General features: G+C 41.4%; 1 protein-coding gene across 2 annotated transcripts in view; it reads left to right on the top strand.

Annotated features, from left to right (window-relative positions):
* Window positions 1-2,644: 2,644 nt before the first annotated feature.
* RPS6KA5 (ribosomal protein S6 kinase A5) overlaps window positions 2,645-18,874 on the top strand; it is a 189,266-nt gene continuing 173,036 nt past the window's right edge. The window contains exons 1-2 of one of the 2 annotated variants that reach the window (XM_082617202.1): window positions 2,645-2,935; window positions 14,274-14,320. Coding sequence is in view for 1 of the 2 variants with exons in the window: in XM_082617201.1 (XP_082473327.1) it covers window positions 2,830-2,935 (106 nt within the window). In the remaining variant the exon portion in view is untranslated. The remainder of the gene's footprint in view (window positions 2,936-14,273; window positions 14,321-18,874) is intronic. The other variant, XM_082617201.1, reaches the window with a different exon arrangement.

Raw genomic sequence — 18,874 nt, 5'->3', positions numbered from 1 at the left:
GAAGAGGGCGTGAGTGATATGCATGCGGCCAGGCCTGGAAATGGCACACACTGCATGTGCCCACACCCCGTTGGCCAGATCACAGTCACATGACCCTGGCCTAACTGCAAAGGAAAAAAAGAAATGTACTTTTCCTGTGTGTCCAGGAAGAGGAAATGAGATTGGTGAGCATCAGGCCAGTCTCTGCCACATCCTGGTTAAAATCTACTCATCTTTAAAGAATTACCTTCAGTAAGACTTCCTTATAAAGGCCTTCAAGCTCCTCCAACCTAAATTAGGCCTCCCTGATATATTCTATTGCAGCACCCTATTATTTTCCTTTACAGCATGATCACAATGGAAAGTTTACATTCCTTTATGTGATTATTTAATACTGATTTCCATTTCAAGACTGTATGCTCTAGAAGAGCAAGGATTGCATCTGTTTTGCTCCCCCTGTGTCTCTAGTACCCATCATAGTACTTGGTTCATAACTGGCATAAAAGTTGTTGAGTGAACAAATGAACATTGCACACAGTCATTTCCTGGCTCCAAACAGCACACTACTTGTGGAGGAGAAAGACAAGTAGGCAGTCATGGTTTAGTGGGATGAATATTCCAGGCAGGTAAGCCCAGGGAGCTGAAGCAGCCTGAAGCAGCTGCTGAGGCTTCTCTGCTTTCTTTTCTATGGCAGTCTAACCCAGGAGTCTGCAAACTATGGCCTGCAGGCCAAATCTGATTTCCTGCCTGTTTTTTTAATGGCCCAAGAGCTAAGAATAGTTTTTATATTTTTTAATGTTTGAAAAGAATTAAAAGAATATATCATCACGTGAAACTTGTGTTAAATTTAATTACAACGTCCATAAATAAAGTTTTATTGGAACACAGCCATATCGGTTAGTTTTCTTATTGTTTAGGGCTGCTTTCACACTGCAATAGCAGAGGTGAATAGCTGTGAAAGAGACCACATGGCCTGCAAAGCCTAAAGTAACTATTTACTATTTGGCTCTTTGAAAAACAGTTTGCTGACCTCCTGATCTAATCCCTGATTGGTTTAAAAGTTCACTTCTATGTGAATTACATCCAAGTGTCCATCTTTAATCCCCTCCTTTTCCCATTCTCATGGGAAACTCCCATAAGTTCTATCCTTGCAAAAGTATTCTTGCTGTGCCATCTTTCCCCTCTTCCCTTCAGTCCGTCTTCTCACTATAACCGAAGCTAACTTCCAAGAGAACAGCTTTGATATCGTAGCTACTCTTTGAGGCTCCCCATCCTGTACTAAATAAAATCTGCCCTGCTTAGCATTGTGGTCAGGTTCTTTTTTTTTTTTTTTTTTTTTTGCGGTACGCAGGCCTCTCACTGTTGTGGCCTCTCCCGTTGCGGAGCACAGGTTCTGGACGCACAGCCTCAGTGGCCATGGCTCACGGGCCCAGCTGCTCCGTGGCATGTGGGATCCTCTCGGACCGGGGCACGAACCCGTGTCTCCTGCATCAGCAGGTGGACTCTCAACCACTGCGCCACCAGGGAAGCCCTCAGGTTCTTCATTATCTTATGGAATCTTACCTTTTTAGCTGTGTCTCTTACATCATACTTCCATCCAGCCTTATCAATCACTTAACCTACCCTTGCCTTCTCCACTTCCAGGCCTAGCTCACAGTTACTATCTCTGTATCTGCTACTGGTATCTCTATCTCACCCATCCTTTTAAGCTGGTTATCTCAAATGCCTCCTTGCCCTAAAAGCCTTCCCCAGCTCCTCTACTGAGAATAATTATTGCCATCTGTACAGTTCTCTTAACAGTTTGTACGACTGTATTATTTCGAATTCTGCTTTACAGTTTCCTATGTATTTCACAGATCGTCTGTTTCTCGTGTTCTATTGAAAGTTGCTTAGGGGCAGGGATTGTATTCTATTTTATTAATCTCTGTAGCCTTTTGGTGCCTAGGATGCGTCTTGTACAAAATGGAAATGTTTATCCTTTGCAAAAGTACTCATGGAGACTTACTTGTACTTAAGCACGAATTCCACTTAACTTTGTTTAGGACTCACTAGGGCGAGTAACACCTTTTTAAGACACGCTGTCGTCCCGCTGGTCACACACCTATGGATCGCTGCCAGGGACCATCAGGTACGTCTGCAAACACGTGCGTGAGAAGCGCTTTCTTTTAAGCTCCTCCTCTGTCCACGGTGACTGGCGGACCAAACGTTCCAATCAGTCCTCCCCGCCTCTTTCGGCAATAGCCAATCACAGACCCCGAGCGCCTCCTGACTACTAGACACTGTTTACTAACAGATCGAAGCTGGGGAATGAGGGGTGTGACCGTTCTGGGAATGTCAGGGAAGGGAACGTTCTGACTGCGCGTGCGCACCAGCGGAGATGGGCGGGGCAGAACGCCAGTCTCACCAATCGGAGCGGTTGCGCTCCTCCCTCTCCTGCCACTCCGCCAAGCAACAACAATTCGAGGAGAGGGGCGGGGCGGTTCGTGACGCGTCAGAGAGGACTGTCCAATGGAAGCCGGCGCTGACAGATGCGCGCGCCCTGTGCCCAATAAGCGATGGCGGCTCGAATGGCTGTGGCTACCTTGCTGGCTGTGGGCGGACCAGCTTGACGGAGGAGGCGGCGGAGCAGGGGGCGGTTTGGTTGCGCGGTACTAGCGGTGCCCGCCGAAGGGGGAGGAGGCGGAGGAGCTAGCCGTGCGGCCAGAGCGGGAAAGCTACTCGTCTCGGCGTCCGAGTTCTGGAGCCGCCGCACCCCGGCTCCTGGGGCTGCAGCGGGAGCTGTGAGGACCCGGGCGTCTGCTGTCTCCCGGGTCCCCTCGGAGGACCCCTCGGGATCGGGAAAGGGAGAAGATGGAGGAGGAGGGCGGCAGCAGCGGTGGCGGCGCCACAGGGACCAGCAGGGACGGCGGCGCTGGGGGAGAGCAGCTCCTCACTGTCAAGCACGAGCTGCGGACGGGTGAGCGACCCCGCCCTCTGCCGGCCGGGCTGGGCGCGGGGGCGCGCCCCGAGGGCACGCAGGGGTCTGCTCGGGCTGGGGGCACGGGGCCGTGCCGAGGGCGCGGGGGGCGGGCCCTGGGCGGGGCCTCTCGGACGGGGCGGGAGCCCGGGGGTCCCGGGAGGTGGGTGCGCGCCCGAGGGGAGCTGGCGGAAAGTTTTCCCCAGCCCGGGAATGAGCGGCGGGCGTGGGGCGTTGGAGCCCGCGGAGCAGCCGACAGCTGCCTGTTGGCACTGACTCTGAGGATGTCTTCGCGCCCCCTTCCCGCACAGGTGCCACATCTGTCACTGCATCCTGTCTAGGGTGAAAGGTGCGCCTTCCTCAGTGTAGGGTGAACGACGCTTAGTTTTGGAGCATGACTCACTTCTCCGCTCCTGTACTTCCCTAGAGGGGTCCCTAAGGTGCTGCGGTCCTGAGCAAGATGAAAGGGTGGCTTTCCCCCAGCCTTTTCAGGAGTCCAGTCTCTAGTGACATAAAGAGGGATCGCGGGCTCCAGGGACTGAGTGCCTTTATTTGCAATCGTCATGAAATACTATACTTGGCCTTAAATTTCTTTCAGAGGTCTCTTGAGAAGAAGGCTCAGTAAATTTGAAGCTCTAGGTAAAAGCGGCTAACTAGCCAGCTTAAGCGCTCACGTTCTGATGTTTGCGATCACTGGGGTCGTCCCAGGCTTTATACTTGTTACGTTATTCGTTATGGGTTGTTCATTTTGGAAAATGCTTATTCGGACTAATCAGTATAGGTTGGGTTTATATTTGTGGAGCCCAGTCTCCTATTAGAGATCCTTTTGCACTTCTGAACAGATAATACATTTTAATGAATTGTTCATTATTACTATTAAATGTTCTTGTGTTTATTAAGGCTTTTGATTCAGCTTCTTTGGCATATTGGGATATTCTTTTATTGTGTAGACACAGAGCTTAAATAGCAGGTTTCAAGTGCGTGCCTAGTACACCTTGTTACTGTTTTGAACAGATTGCAAAGTTAGATCTGTCACCTGTTCTTTTAATTTTTTGTTATTGCTGGTTAGCGTTACACTGAGCGCCAGTGTGGTGACTTAATTTAAGAGGGATGTCAAATGCATGCTTACTTATTTCAACGTTTTTAAACATTGGCTTAAAATCTTTTTTTTTTTTTTTTTGGTCATTGTGAATTTATGAATCTTGAGCCAGTTACTCCATAATTTTTTGGAGTTCCTAACGTAACCTGTGTATGTTTGGCTGGTTTGATTTTTCTCTCTCAATTTAATAGACAATTGATGTTTTCAAAGGGCTATTCAATAATTTATTCAGTAAACATTTATTCAGTATTAATATCTGATTTGTGCCAGGTTCAGTGTCAGATGTTTTCTGGTGTGGAAAATTTGAATTTCTTTTTCTTTTCTTACATAACGATTCACTGATTTATGTATGTAGATTCGTTCTGTACAGCAAAAGCTACTTGAAATCATATGCTCCTCAGCCATTGACAGTGGTGCAACAAGCAGCTTTTTGCTAAATGACCAAGGAGCAACCTACTTTATTAGTAGTCCACCAACTGCTCAGTTTCTGGATTTTGCAAACAATGCTAGTTTTTCAAATTTTTTTTACAATGCTAGTTTTGTAGAAAACAATGAGAACTGCTTTATTTCCCCTTCTCTACTGTGTGAATCATCAGCTTCAAGCTTGCATTTTAGAAATTTTTCTGATGGATGGTGAGATTATACTGAATTCATTAGTACTGTTAACTGTCAAAGGAAATGAACAGTCACTTTGATTTATTGCTAAACGCTGGAACAACTGACCGGATATAGTGGTCAAAAACACTGTTAAAATATAGCTTGAAAGATTCTCACATCTTCAGCCAACTGGGCCCCGTCAGCACATGATGCTATAATAGGCACCAAAGTAATTTGATCTGATGTGGTCCCTTCTCAAAATGTGGACAAGCATATAGTCATATCAAGTCAGCAGCTGGCGATTGCCCGTTTGTGCTCAATATTGTATTGTCTGCTGTAGGATGAGTGAAAAGGCAACAAGTTACATGTAAGGACATGGAAAGTGTTCCAGTAGTGTAGACCAAATAGCATGGCATCCCTGGACATGGAATTGGAAGACTTAGTTCCAAATCCCAGCTCTGCCAGTTACTAGCTATGTAGACTTGGGCAAGTCAATTCAACTCTTTCACACTCACTTCTCTCATCTACCGAATGTGAAAATTGAATGTGACTGTTGGTTTGGTTGGCACAGATTAGGCGGTCAGGAGATGTTGGCTGCATGTAGATCTGAAGATCACAAGAGTAAAGGAATGATTAGATCAGTTCAACATTTCTTGATACTTTCTGTTTTCTAGGCTAAATGGTACTGATGATACAAAAAATGAGAAAATTTCCTGCCCTCTGATGGTAGGGGAGGAGGCCATGTAAACCAGTAATTAGGATATATTGTCATAATGTAATAATAGAAGGATATACAGAGTATAAAGTTAGCAAAGAAGAGGTTTAGGACTTCCAGGTTTCAAATCTAACTCTGTTGAACCACAGCAACAAAAAAGAGGGGGTACTATTGGAAGGGTTATCTTATTCATTTATTCAATAAATATTTCATTACCTCTTATGTACTGAGTTCTGTTTTATATGCTGGGGTTACAAGACACATTGTGGTCTTCCCCCTGAAAGGACTGAGTTGCATCAGGAATCCCTGAAACCAGAGACTGATGCTGTCTGTACTCTCTCCATCTTGAATCTTTGCTTCTTTGCTTGTCTCTATGTGATGGCTTCATTCTTCTCCACTGCTGTTCACCTTTTTCCACGTGGGAAGGAACATGGCTGCTGACATACCCCAAGTTTTATATCTTACAGCTCTCGGTACCAGAGAGACACTGCCTTTTTATCAGCTTCAGGTACAAAAATATTAGCGAAGGACTTTATTAGCCTGGCTTTGGTAAGGTGCCTACTTTCGGATTGTTCAACTAAGGCCAGGGAACGGGATCATGTTCTACTAACATGACAGCTACTACAGTGAACATATGGATGCAGCAGCGGGGGGCGGAAACTAAACTCTTAGAAGAGGAAGGGTTGCTGGGAAGACATTTCCTTAGATGTCCGTCATTAGGAGAGAGAGCCTGACACTGAGGAGAGGGTCAAGGAAGGGGTATTAGCTACCTATTGCTGTGCAACAAATTATGCCAAAACTTAGTGGCCTAAAGCATCATGATTTCTGTGGGTCAGGAATTCAGGAGGTGCTTAGCCTGATGGTTCTGACTCAGGGTCTCTCATGAGTTTTTAGTCATGATGTTGGCCACGACTGCATTCACCTGAAGACTTGTCTGGGGCAGGAGGTTCCCTTCCAAGACAGCTCACTCACATGTTGTTGGCAGGATGCTTCAGTTCCTTGCTATGTGGACCTCTCCATAGGGCTGTTTGAATGTCCTCATTACATGACAGCTGGCTCCCCCAGAACAAGTGATTGAATGGAGAAGCTGCAATGTCTTTTTTTTTTAAACAGCTTTTTTGAGATATAATTTACATACCATAAAATCCACTTGTTTTACGTGTACAATTCAATACATTTTATAGTTACACAACCATCACCACAATCTAATTTTAGAACTTTCCATCACCCTAAAAAGAAACGTCTTACCCATTTATATCGGTCACTCCACATCCCCACAACCCATCCCCAACCCTAGGCAACTGCTAATTCTGCTTTCTGTGTATTTGCCTAGGGACATTTCTTATTATGGAACTTTATAATATGTGATCTTTTATCACTGGCTTCTTTTACTAAACAAAGTATTTTCAAGATTCATCCATTTGTAACGTGTGTCAGCACTTCATTTTTTAAATTGACAGGTAATATTTCATTGTGTGGATGTGCTGTATTTTATCCATTCATCATTTGATTGACATTTGGGTTGTTTCAACCTTTTGGTTGTTGTGAATAATGCTGCTATGTACATTTGTGTACAAGTTTCTGCATGGACCTATGTTTTCATTTTTCTTGGATACATATTAAGAGTAAAATTATTGGATCACGTGGTAAGTCTATGTTTAACTTAAGTTTTCCAAAGTGACTGCACTGCTTTACAGTCCCACTAGCAAGGGCTCCAGTTTCTCCACATCCTCACCATCACTTGTTATTGTAGGTCTTTTTGCTTATAGCCATTCCTGGTGAGTATGAAGTGGTATCTCACTGTAGTTTTGATTTGTGTTTCCTAATGACTAATGATGTTGGGCATCTTTTCATGTACTCATGGGCCATTTGTATATGTTTGGAGAAATGTCTATCCAGATCCTTTGCCCATTTTTTAATTGGTTATTTTGTCTTTTTTATTATTGAGATATGAGTTATGTATTGTAAATACAGATCCCTTATTAGATATATGGTTTACAAATATTTTCTCCCATAAAGTGGATTATCTTTTTTTTTCAGTGATAAACTTAGAAGCACTATAGTCTTTAATTTTGATGACGTCCAATTTATTTATTTTTTCTTTTCTTTCTCTTGCTTTTGGTATTGTATCTAAGAAATCATTGACTAATTCAAGGTTACAAAGATTTTATATCTCTGTTTCCTTCTAAGGGTTGTATGATTTTAGCTGTTACATTTAGGTTTTTGCCTCATTTGTTGAAAGGCTATTCTTTTTCCATTTTATTTTCTCAGCACTCTTGTCAAAAATCGATTGACTATAGATGTATGGATTTAGTTTTGGACTCTCAGTTCAATTCCACTGATTTTTGTGTCTGTCCTTATGCCATCACCACACTGTTTTGACTACTGTAACTTTTTAGTAAGTTTTGAAATGGGGAATTGTGAGTCTTCCAGCCTTGTTCTTCTTTTTCAAAATTGTTTTGGCTATTTTGGATCCCTTGAATTTCCATATGAATTTTAGAATTAGCTTGTCAATATTTCTGCAAAGAAGCCAATTATGATTCTGGTAGGGATTGCATTAAATCTGTAGATCAATTTTGGGAGTGTTGCCATCTTAGCATATTAAATCTTGTGATTTATGAACATGGAATGTTTTTCCATTAATTTAGATCTTCTTTCATTTCTTTCAACATTTTGTAGTTTTCAGACTATATGTTTACACTTCTTTTGTTAAATTTATTCCTAAATATTTTATTCTTTTTCCTGCTATTGTAAAATAATTATTTTCTTAGTTTAATTTTTGGATTGTTCACTAAAAGTATATAGAGATACAACTTATTTTTGTATATTAATCTTGTATCCTGCAACCTTGCTGAACTAGTATATTAGTTCTAATGCTTTTTATTGGATGTCTTACAAGATCACGTCATCTGCAAATAGAGATAGTTTTACTTCTTTCCAATGTGTATGCCTTTTATTTAGTTTTCTTGCTTAATTGTCTTGGCTAGAACCTTCAGCACAGTATTCAATAGAATTGGTGAAAGCACACATCCTTGTCTTATTCCTGATCTTAGGGTGAAAGCTTTAGTCTTTCACCATTAAGTATGAAGTTAGCTGTGGGTTTTTCATAGATACCCTTTATTAGATTGAGGAAAGTCTCTTCCTAATTTGTTTGGGTGTTTTTAATCATGAAAAGGCATCGATTTTTTTTTTTTTTTTGCATTTAGGGAGATGATCACGTGGTTTTTTTTTTGTTTGTTTTTATTGATAAGGTGTATTACATGAATTAATTTTGGAGTGTTAACCCAACCTTGTATTCCTGGGATAAATCCCTCTTGGTAATGTGTATAATTCTTTTTATACACCATGCTGGATTCAGTTTGCTAGTGTTTTGTAGAGGATTTTTGTGTCTATATTCATAAGAGGTATTTGTCTCTAGTTTTGTTTCTCTGTGATGTCTCTGTCTGGTTTCCCCAAAATATGCTTGATTGATTTCTGCCTCCAATTAAAGATCGTACATATTTGATTGCTGTCATCCATACTTAGGGTCTTCTAAGTAAAGGCTAACAGAGGTTGAGGGTGGATTATATTTCTAGCTCTGCCGCAAACTTGCTATGTGACTTGAGATAAATCATTTTGCCTTTCTGAGTCTAAGTTTACTGATACATAAAGTAAAGGTGTTGGACTGAGTTATATCCAAAGCAGCATTAAGTTGGTCTTCAATGGAATTTCTATGGAAATCTTGGTATAGACAAAAGTCAGAAGTGTTGATTTACTTTAAAAGATAATTCTGTTTTGCCAGAGGATTCATGATTGAATCCCATTGAAAAATAATTCCCTGATGCTCTTTGAATATGATTCCATTTATAATGATTTTATTTATACTTAGCTTTTTAGGAACATAATGATTATCTAGAAAAAGGCACTTTGAAAAATTTCGGTGACAATCTTAGTTATCTGTGAGAACAATGCAGCTCTCCTTTTGTATATTATACATGTATAAATATATATTGTGTTTGTGTGTGCACTTTTCCCTTTTTTTCACACTTTTCTCACCTTGAGAAGAGTAGGCAGAACTTGTGCTCTATCGTTAGCTTTATAGGATACATTGGATGGTCAAAATATAAATAGGTTTTTGATAGTACCCTATCTTAATTCCCTAGAGCCTAGACTTATAAGGAAATCTCTTCTTTCTACCATGAGTTTTAGAGATTAAGAAAATGACCTAGGACTTCCCTGGTGGCGCAGTGGTTAATAATCTGCCTGCCCATGCAGGGGACACAGGTTCGAGCCCTGGTCTGGGAAGATCCCACATGCCGCGGAGCAACTAAGCCCGTGCGCCACAACTACTGAGCCTGTGCTCTAGAGCCTGCGAGACACAACTACTGAGCCCACGTGACACAACTACTGAAGCCTGTGTGCCTAGAGCCCATGCTCCGCAACAAGAGAAGCTACTGCAGTGAGAAGCCTGCCAACGCAATGAAGAGTAGCCCCCGCTTGCCGCAACTAGAGAAAGCCCATGTGCAGCAAGAAAGACCCAATGCAGCCAAAAATAAATAAATAAATAAATAAATTAAAAAAAGAAAAGAAAATGATCTATTTGGGCAAAGTAGGTGGCATCTCAGCCCTTAAATCAAGGGGGTTTCAAGTATATTTTGTGTTTGCAGTCTATAACGGGGGTGGGGGGTTGGCGGGGGGAAGCTTCTCAGGTGACAAGTCAACTGTTGTATCAGACCCAACATTAACCTCTACTGCAAAGCAAGAAAAAATCATGAAATCTCAGCTTCCTGGAGACATAAGTGATCTGATGGGCAGGATTGAATTCTTACCCTGAAAAAGAAGCTACTGCTTGGTGAAAATTCCTCTAGGGAAACTCTAGCATAATAGCATCATATGTTGACTGAAGCTTCACAGTTAAATACACTGTTGAGAGATGTCAATCCCAAAATGCTGTGGGAGGGAGGGATTGTCACAGTTTTCTCCTTTGAGCTCCTGTAATGGTTTACAGATCTTGGTGCACCTCAATGGTATGAGCACTCCTACATTCCTCTTGTTTTTCAGGGAAGGTGAATAGGGTCTAAGATAGAATCTTGCCCTCATTATGTTTGTCTCTAGCAGTGCCCCTGTGGGTTCAACTATATCTGTTCCTCCAAAAAATCAAGGAAGTTCTCTGGACTTTATACCTTCCTAAAGTTGTGAGTGAGCTGGCTAGTTCATTTTTTTTTTTTTTAGTACTCAGTAGGCACCCTGCCCTGTGACTGAAGGGAGAATAGGGAGTTAAAGTTCCCGATTTTTGGCACAGTACTCGGTATTGCAGTTTTATTTATTTCACACTCAAGTTTTTGTGGCGGTGTGCTTCTTTTTATGTAACTAGTGTGTTCCTGACAAAACATTGTGTAAATAATATTTTTGTATATCAAATTATTTGGAATAAAGAAGGTGAACTTGGTACTTAAAAGAATCCTATGATTAACTCTTGAAGTAAAAAAATTTTGATTAAGTTTTCCATTTGTGGCTTTACTGTTATTATGTAAATTTGGCCTTACATTGTTATTTTTCTGACACATCATTACAATTTGTAAATTGCAGGTAGCTGCAAACAGGTAAATAGAGTCTTGTGTGGTAGGCTGAAAAATACACCTCCTCCCCCCAAGATGTCCATGTCCTAACCTGTAAATGTTTCTGTACATGGCAAAGAGACCTTGCAGATGTGATTAAGGATGGGGAGTTATCCAGGTGGGTCCAATGTAATCACAGGGTCCTTATGAGAGGGAGGTCAGCAGGTCAGAGAGAAGGGGTTGTGAGAATGGAAATCGAGGGAGAGAAGATGCAACAGGGGCATCAGAGATTGGACCGAAGCCATTACTGTAAGGGGGCCATGAGCCAAGGCATGTGAGCAGGCTCTAGACGGTGAAGAACAGATAGTCCCCTGGAGTGTCCAAAAGGAATGCAGCTCTACTGTCTCTCTTTTTTTTTTTTTTTTTTTGCATCGGCAGGCGGACTCTCAACCACTGCGCCACCAGGGAGGCCCTCTACTGTCTCTTGATTTTAGCTCCTTAAGACCTGGTTTGAGACTTCTGATCTCTAGGACTATAATAAGACAGATTTATGTTGTTCATAAACCATGAAGTTTATGTAATTTTTTACAGCAGCAATAGGGAGCTAACACATCTTGCTTAAGATTGGATGAACCAGGAGATAATTTTACCCCAGGCTTGGGTAACTGAATAGGATAACAATATGAAGCAGTTAGTCATTTAAACAACTATTTAGTAGAAAATGGTAACAAATGTCATTCTTAGTAGAAGTAGAATGATGTTGTCTCTAGGGAATCCCCAAGAAGACATTCCTTTCTGATCTTAGTACCAAGTCTAGCTGAGCTGCTTTGACCAGCTGTTCTGTTTTTCATAGGAATGCTGTGAAGTGGATCCCTGGGGCAGCCCTCTTTTATCAAGTTGGTGGCTAGAATGCTTTACATCTCAAGCCTACACCACATAAAATTGTGGTCTGGCAGGCATCTTGAGCCTCTTCCTGGTGTCATTTTCTGTCCCTAATCTTTCTTCTTATTTTTCTTTCTTCTTTTCTTATGCTTTAGTTATTTTGCCTTAAGTCTTTTCTGGGCCAAGACAGGAATTAGGTAAATATATAATTAAATGCATTTATATACAAACAAACACATAGATACAAACCATGAGTAAGATGGACAATATGGAAAGATATTTGACTTTCTACCCAGTATTTTGCCTCTTAAATAAAATCTTTGTCATGATGTTCGTGCTATTTTTATATTTCTTCTAAAAAGAAAAAAAAGTGAGGTCTCCGATTAATTGATACCTTTTTAGAGTTTTTAAAAAATACATAATGAGAAATCAATAAAATCAAGGCATACTTTTAAAAAGAAATTTTATTGGCAAGATGGTGGAAGTCATACACAGGGCTGTCTTTGTACCAGGCAGTTTTCTACATTAGTGGAATACCCCATCATTAATAGGAAAATTCAGTCAACTGAAGTACTTTGTCCTCAAACCACTTCAATACTGGAGTGGAATTACATGTTTTTCCTAAAGGAAAAACTATTTAAAATATGTAATAAGGATAATGTTGCACTTCATATCTAAATGAATGGTGTTGCCTTAGGAGGGCATGAACACTTAGCAGTAGATTTGCATTAACCCTTTCCCATGAAGTTGCCCATTTTTCCTTTATACCACTGTCCTTTGTTTGTAAGCAAACATCGTAATTAGGACTAGAGTAGGACAAATCTAATGGGCACGCACAAATCAAACTCGTAACTTTGACATAATTTTGTCATGTATAAGTTGGGCAAAACAGCCACGGTTTTATTCAGCCATAAAGGATTTGTTGACACTGTGTGCCTGGCACCATAGCAGATGCTGGGTTTTAGCAGGGAACAAATTAGACATGGCTTCTACCTTCATTGAACTATACCTAAGAGAAAGACCTTAAATACATAATCATGTAACTAACTATATGATTGCAATTGTGATAAACGGTGAAGAAGTGCAGGTTCTATGAGAGAGTCTAACAGGGTGGCCGGGCCTCAGGGGATGGGTGAGGGAAGTGGGAATGTTCAAGCTGAGTCCCTGGCTATCATGGGGTGAAGAGTAGGGGGGTCAGTTAAGCATTTCTGACAAAGGAAGTAAGACAAATGGCCCTGAAGTGGGAAATGGCTTGGTACACTGGGGTTACTGGAAGAAAGGCCTTTGTGGCTTGAGCATCGTGTCCAAGCAGGAAAGTCACAGGAAATGGGGCTGAGAAGGTAGCTAGGGCTGTTCGTGCAGGGTTCTGTAGGTGATGATAAGGCATTCAGGCATTATCCTGAGTGCAGTGTGAAGCTGTTGAAGGATTTTTCAGAGATTAGTTCTGTACTGTAAAAAACAACTCCCTTGCTTTGAGGAGGATGGAAGGAAAGATTGTTTGAAGGGAGACCAGTTAGGAGGCTATTGCTGAAGTTCAGATGGAATATACAGGTTTGGATTGGGTAACAATTAGAGATTAAGAATCATGAATATATTTGAGATATATTTAGGAGATAGAATCAGCAGAACTTGGTGTGGTAGTGATATGGGATTTTCGAGCTGGAACAAACATATGTTTGAAGGTACCATTTGTTCAAATGGTGTATTAATTTTCAATGGCTGCATAACAAATCACCACAAACTTAGTGGCTTGTAATAGCACCCATTTATCAGCTCACAATTTGGTAAGTTAAAATTTTCCATGGCATGGCTGAAATTAAGATGGTAGCCAGACAGAGTGCTTGTCTGGAGGCTCTGGGTGAAAGTCTACTTCTAAGCTCATTGTTGTAGTTGCCAGATTTGCGTTCCTGTAGTCATTGGTCTGAGGTCTCAGTTTCCCCAATGGCTGTCGGCCGGGGGCCTCTGTCAACTGGTAGAGGCCATCTGCATTCCTTCTCATTTGGCCCCTCCATCTTCAGGCATCAAAGGTGTGTCACATGCTTCCCGTGCTTTGACTCTTTGACTTCCAGATCTTCTCTGGGCTTCATGTGATTAGGTCAGACTACCTAGACAATCTTCCCATCATGAGGTCAACTGAGTTGGGACCTTAATTACATCTGCAACAAAATCCCTTTATCCTACGAGTGATATTTCATCATATTCGGTCACTCAAGGGAAGGAGGTCATGCAAAGGGTCATCGGGGTCATCTTAGAATTCTGCCTTAGAACTCACAGATGGTGAACCAGGGGAGTTGCATTTGGAGTGGACGGAAAAGATAGCACCCAGTTGTATACAGGTCAAGTTTTGAGATACCTTGACATATTCTAATGGACACATATGGTAATAGTAATCATGATAATGAAACCTTGCTATGTGCTACAAAGGATCAGTAGGTGCTTTTATCAACTCGCTTAATCCACACAATAACTTATGAAGTAAGTACTTTTATTATTTTTCTAATTTTACAGATGGGGAAACTGTAAAGGTCACCAACTTGCACAGGATTACCCCGGAAGTAAGTAGAAGGACTAGTTTTGAAGCCCAAGTGGTCTGGCCCCCAGGCTCATCTAAACTATTGTGCTTTCATTCATCAGTGGGACATGGGTCTGGAGCTCAGAAAAGATGTCTGGGCTGCCGGTAAAAATTCTAGCATCACTGGCATTTAGATGACGTTTAAAGCCCAGGCGTAGAGAGGTCATCTTAGGAGAACTTGTCAAGTGGAAAAAGGAAGAGGACTCAGAACTGGGCCCTGAAAACTCCAAAATGTAGAGGACTGATCGGAAAGGAGTTGCTGAGAAAGAATACAGAGGAGGATCAGCCAGAAAAAAAACCCAGAAGAAAACCTAGGAACGTTGTGGTGTTGGGGAAGGCAAGGAGGAAAAAGTGCTTCAAAGGGTATGTGTCAGATCTGACTGAGCAGCTAATGAACTTATCAAGAGCAATTTTAGTGGAGATTTGGTGGGAGAGGCCAGATTGGAATGGGTTGAGGAGTGGATGCAAGTGAAAACTTTTGAGAGGCTTGGTTCCGGAGGGGATTAAAGAGAGAGACTTAGCCAGAGGGGAATGTGTGGTTCAGGGGGAGGGTTATTTTTGTTATTTTAAGATGAGTGATGCTAGAACACATTTAGTGTGATTCCATTACAGAGAAAGAGAGAGAGGGAGAAACAGAAAGAGAGATACTGAAAATACAAAACAAGAGGGGATAGCTGAAGGCATCAAGGTCCCTGAGAAGGGGGACATGGGGATCAGAGAGGGGCAATTGGCCTCTGCTAGGATAAGGCCCATTGCTTCTATTATGATAAGGGAAGAGGGGGTGGATACAGGTGCATTTGTAGATTTGGTGGCAGGAAGATAATGGGAGTTTTGAGCACATGGATTTTTGTTTCTTCTCTGAATTGTGAAGAAAGGCAATTCTTTATTCAAGAAGAGAAAAATAGCTTCATTGTTTTAAAACTGTGTTATTCTGGTCTTTAAAATTTTTTTTTAGATAAAGCAAAACAAAAAGTTGACACAGAATTCAATAATTAATTAATTAATTGATTGATTTTGGCTGCACTGGGTCTTGGTTGCGGCACATGGGATCTTTGTTGTGGCATACATGCGGGATCTAGTTCCCCGACCAGGGATCGAACCCCGGCCCCCTGCACTGGGAGCACGGAGTCTTACCCACTGGACCATCAAGGAAGTCCTGACACAGAATTCATGTACTATAAGATGAAAGTTTATGGTAGAATGTTGTAGAACAACATACAGAAAGAGGTTTTCAGGCATAGCCATTGAAATGCTTCTGTGCTTTCCACAGAGGTCATTCCCTGAACATGTTCTCTGGATCATGCCAAAACTCTTAGTAAGCATAATGTTCTTTTTCTTCTTTTTGAAGTGTTTTATATTTAGTTCAGTTCTTCTTCCTAGTTAAATTTATTTGGTACATGTATTGGAAAAAAAGGCTGTTTGTTACTGCTTTATAAGCATTTCTTATTGACTCAGTTTTCATCTTGGCTCAATCATGTAATTGCAGAATCAATTGGATAAGTAAACACTGCTGTTTTATACACCGAAAGTACAGTGAGTCTTAAGGGCAAGTGACCCCAGCAATAAGAGAAAAAGTGGGCAGCATTGTTTTAAAGTACACAGATATTAAATATAACTTTGTTCTGCCTCCAGCAGAATGTTGTCCAGAGACATGGTTTGAGGCCCAACCACAAATCTAAACAGCTTCAGAATAGCTTACCACAGGGCAGTTAAAAGGAACCTAATGTGCTAGCCACTTAGCTTAGTTTCAAGGTCTCACGTAGTCCTCAGGATGGGACTAACTGGACCCTACAGACGGGTTAAAGATTTTAGATTTCAGAGTTGTGTATGTGCTGTCAGTACAATGCTGGAAACCCCCAAATGAGAGGTTATCTGGTAAAGTGTTTTATAAATTATTTCTCCCTGACAAAAAGGGAAAAAAGAACTGAAATAGCAGAGAAAGATTTTTTTCTCACTGCATACAATTGTCACCTTTTGACTGAAACTAAATTAGTCCAAGATGCTTATGTTTTTGCAACGTTGAGTAAGAAAAGGCAAGGTTTTACAAGGAAAGTTATTCTACAACTTCATTGGTTTGGTCCCAGTAAATTAGATGCTAACTACGTATTTCCTAGTTGGTATGTGAAGAACAAATCCAGGCATGTTAAATGAAGATGATTGAGTCATATTGTGCGCTCACACCTCTTTTTGAAATCTTCAGAGAACTCACTCTTATTTTTTCCCCTCTTTCCCTGATCCTCAGGCTCCTCTTCCCACAAACACAGTTGAACCATCTTGTTAAAAAAAAAAAAAATCCTCCGTGGCTCTCTAGTTTTTGCTATCATTCCCTTTCCCACCAGATGTTGAGAGAGCAGTTTATACCAGCTGTTTCTGCTTCTTTATCTTCCGTTCACTCTTTGATGTGCTGTACCATCAGGCTTCCAACGCAATCTCCCCACCAAAAGTGTTCTCTCTAAAGTTACTAATGTCTCCCGGTTCTCATAATCTGGTGGAAATGTCTCTGCTTAATCTTACTTAACCCCTTTAGAGTGGTTGGTGCTTGAGCATGGGCTCTGCCCTTCCCTTACCCAGTAATACTGTGCTCCTCCTCCTGGCTCTGCTCTGTCGCTGACTGCCCCACCTCCCTCTTTCACTGGCCTCCATCCCTCTGCTTATCTCTTACATGTTGGTAGTCTGTTGTCAGCCCTCTTTTCCTCTAACTCTGCATATACTCTTCCTGGGAAATCAAATATCATGGCTTGAACTACCATCCAAGGCTCTATTTTCAGCTTAGGTCTCTTTCTTGAGTTCCTTATCAGTTACGCCCAACTGCCTACTGAACGTAAGACATCTGGGTAGCCTTCAAGAACCGCATACTCTTACGTTGAAGGGTGCTTTTTCCTCCAACTTTGCAGGTTTTAATCCTGCCAGGACCCTAACTACCATGACCAGCTTGCGGGATCTTGGTTCCCAGGCTGGAGGTCAGGCCCGAGCTCCTGTGGTGGGAGCTCTGAGTCCAAACCGCTGGACTAACAGAGAACCTCAGACCCCAGGGACTGTTAATCAGAGTGAGGCCTCCCAGAGACCCTAATTTCAGCACCAAGACCTGGCTCTACCCAACTGCCTGCAAACTCCAGTGCTGGACGCCTCAGGCCAAACAACCAGTAAGACAGGAATACAGCCCCACCCATCAAGAAAAAAAAAAAAAACGACAAAAAAATATGTTACAGACGAAGGAGCAACGTAAAAACCTACAAGACCAAATAAATGAAGATGAAATAGACAACCTACCTGAAAAAGAATTCAGAGTAATGATAGTAAAGATGATCCAAAATCTTGGAAACAGGATAGAGAAAATAAAAGAAACATTTAACAAGGATCTAGGAGAACTAAAGAGCAAACAAACAGTTATGAACAACAGAATAACTGAAATTAAAATACTCTAGAAGGAATCAATAGCAGAATCACTGAGGCAGAAGAATGGATAAGTGAGCTGGAAGATAAAATGGTAGAACTAACTGCCAGGGAGCAGGATAAAGAAAAAAGAATGAAAAGAATTGAGGACAGTCTCAGAGACCGCTGGGACAATATTAAAGGCACCAACATTCGAATTATAAGGGTCCCAGAAGAAGAAGAGAAAAAGAAAGGGTCTGAGAAAATATTTGAAGAGATTATAGTTGAAAACTTCCCTAACATGGAAAAGGAAATAGTCAGTCAGGTCCAGGAAGTGCAGAGAGTCCCATACAGGATAAACTGAAAGAGAAACACGCTGAGACACATACTAATAAAACTATCAAAAATTAAGTACAAAGAAAAAATAGTAAAAGCAGCAAGGGAAAAGCAACAAATAACATACAAGGGAATCCCCATAAGGTTAACAGCTGATCTTTCAGCAGAAACTCTGCAAGCCAGAAGGGAGTGGCAGGATATATGTAAAGTGATGAAAGGGAAAAACCTACAACCAAGATTACCCAGCAAGGATCTCATTCAGATTCGACGGAGAGATTAAAACCTTTACAGACAAGCAAAAGTTAAGAGAATTCAGCACCACCAAACGAGCTTTACAACAAATGCTAAAGGAAGTTCTCTAGGCAGGAAACACAAGAGAAGGAAAAGACCTACAATAACAAACCCCAAACAATTAAGAAAATGGTAATAGGAAATACATACTGATAATTACCTTAAATGTAAATGGATTAAATGCTCCAACCAAAAGACATAGACTGGCTGAATGGATACAAAAACAAGACCTGTATATATGCTGTCTACAAGACACCCACTTCAGACCTAGGGACACATACAGACTGAAAGTGAGGGGATGGAAAAAGATATTCCATGTAAATGGAAATCAAAAGAAAGCTGGAGTAGCAATTCTCATATCAGACAAAATAGACTTTAAAATAAAGACTACTACAAGAGACAAAGAAGGACACTACATAATGATCAAGGGATTAATCCAAGAAGAAGATATAAGAATAGTAAATATTTATGCACCCAACATAGGAGCACTCAATACATAAGGCAAATGCTAACATCCATAAAAGGGGAAGTTGACAGT

The sequence above is a fragment of the Mesoplodon mirus genome, assembly GCF_964341445.2.
Source record: "Mesoplodon mirus genome assembly, chromosome: 4".
Taxonomy (NCBI): Eukaryota; Metazoa; Chordata; class Mammalia; order Artiodactyla; family Ziphiidae; genus Mesoplodon; species Mesoplodon mirus.
The sequence above is the reverse complement of the archived record's forward strand: the minus strand, read 5'-3'. Positions and strand labels throughout refer to the sequence as shown.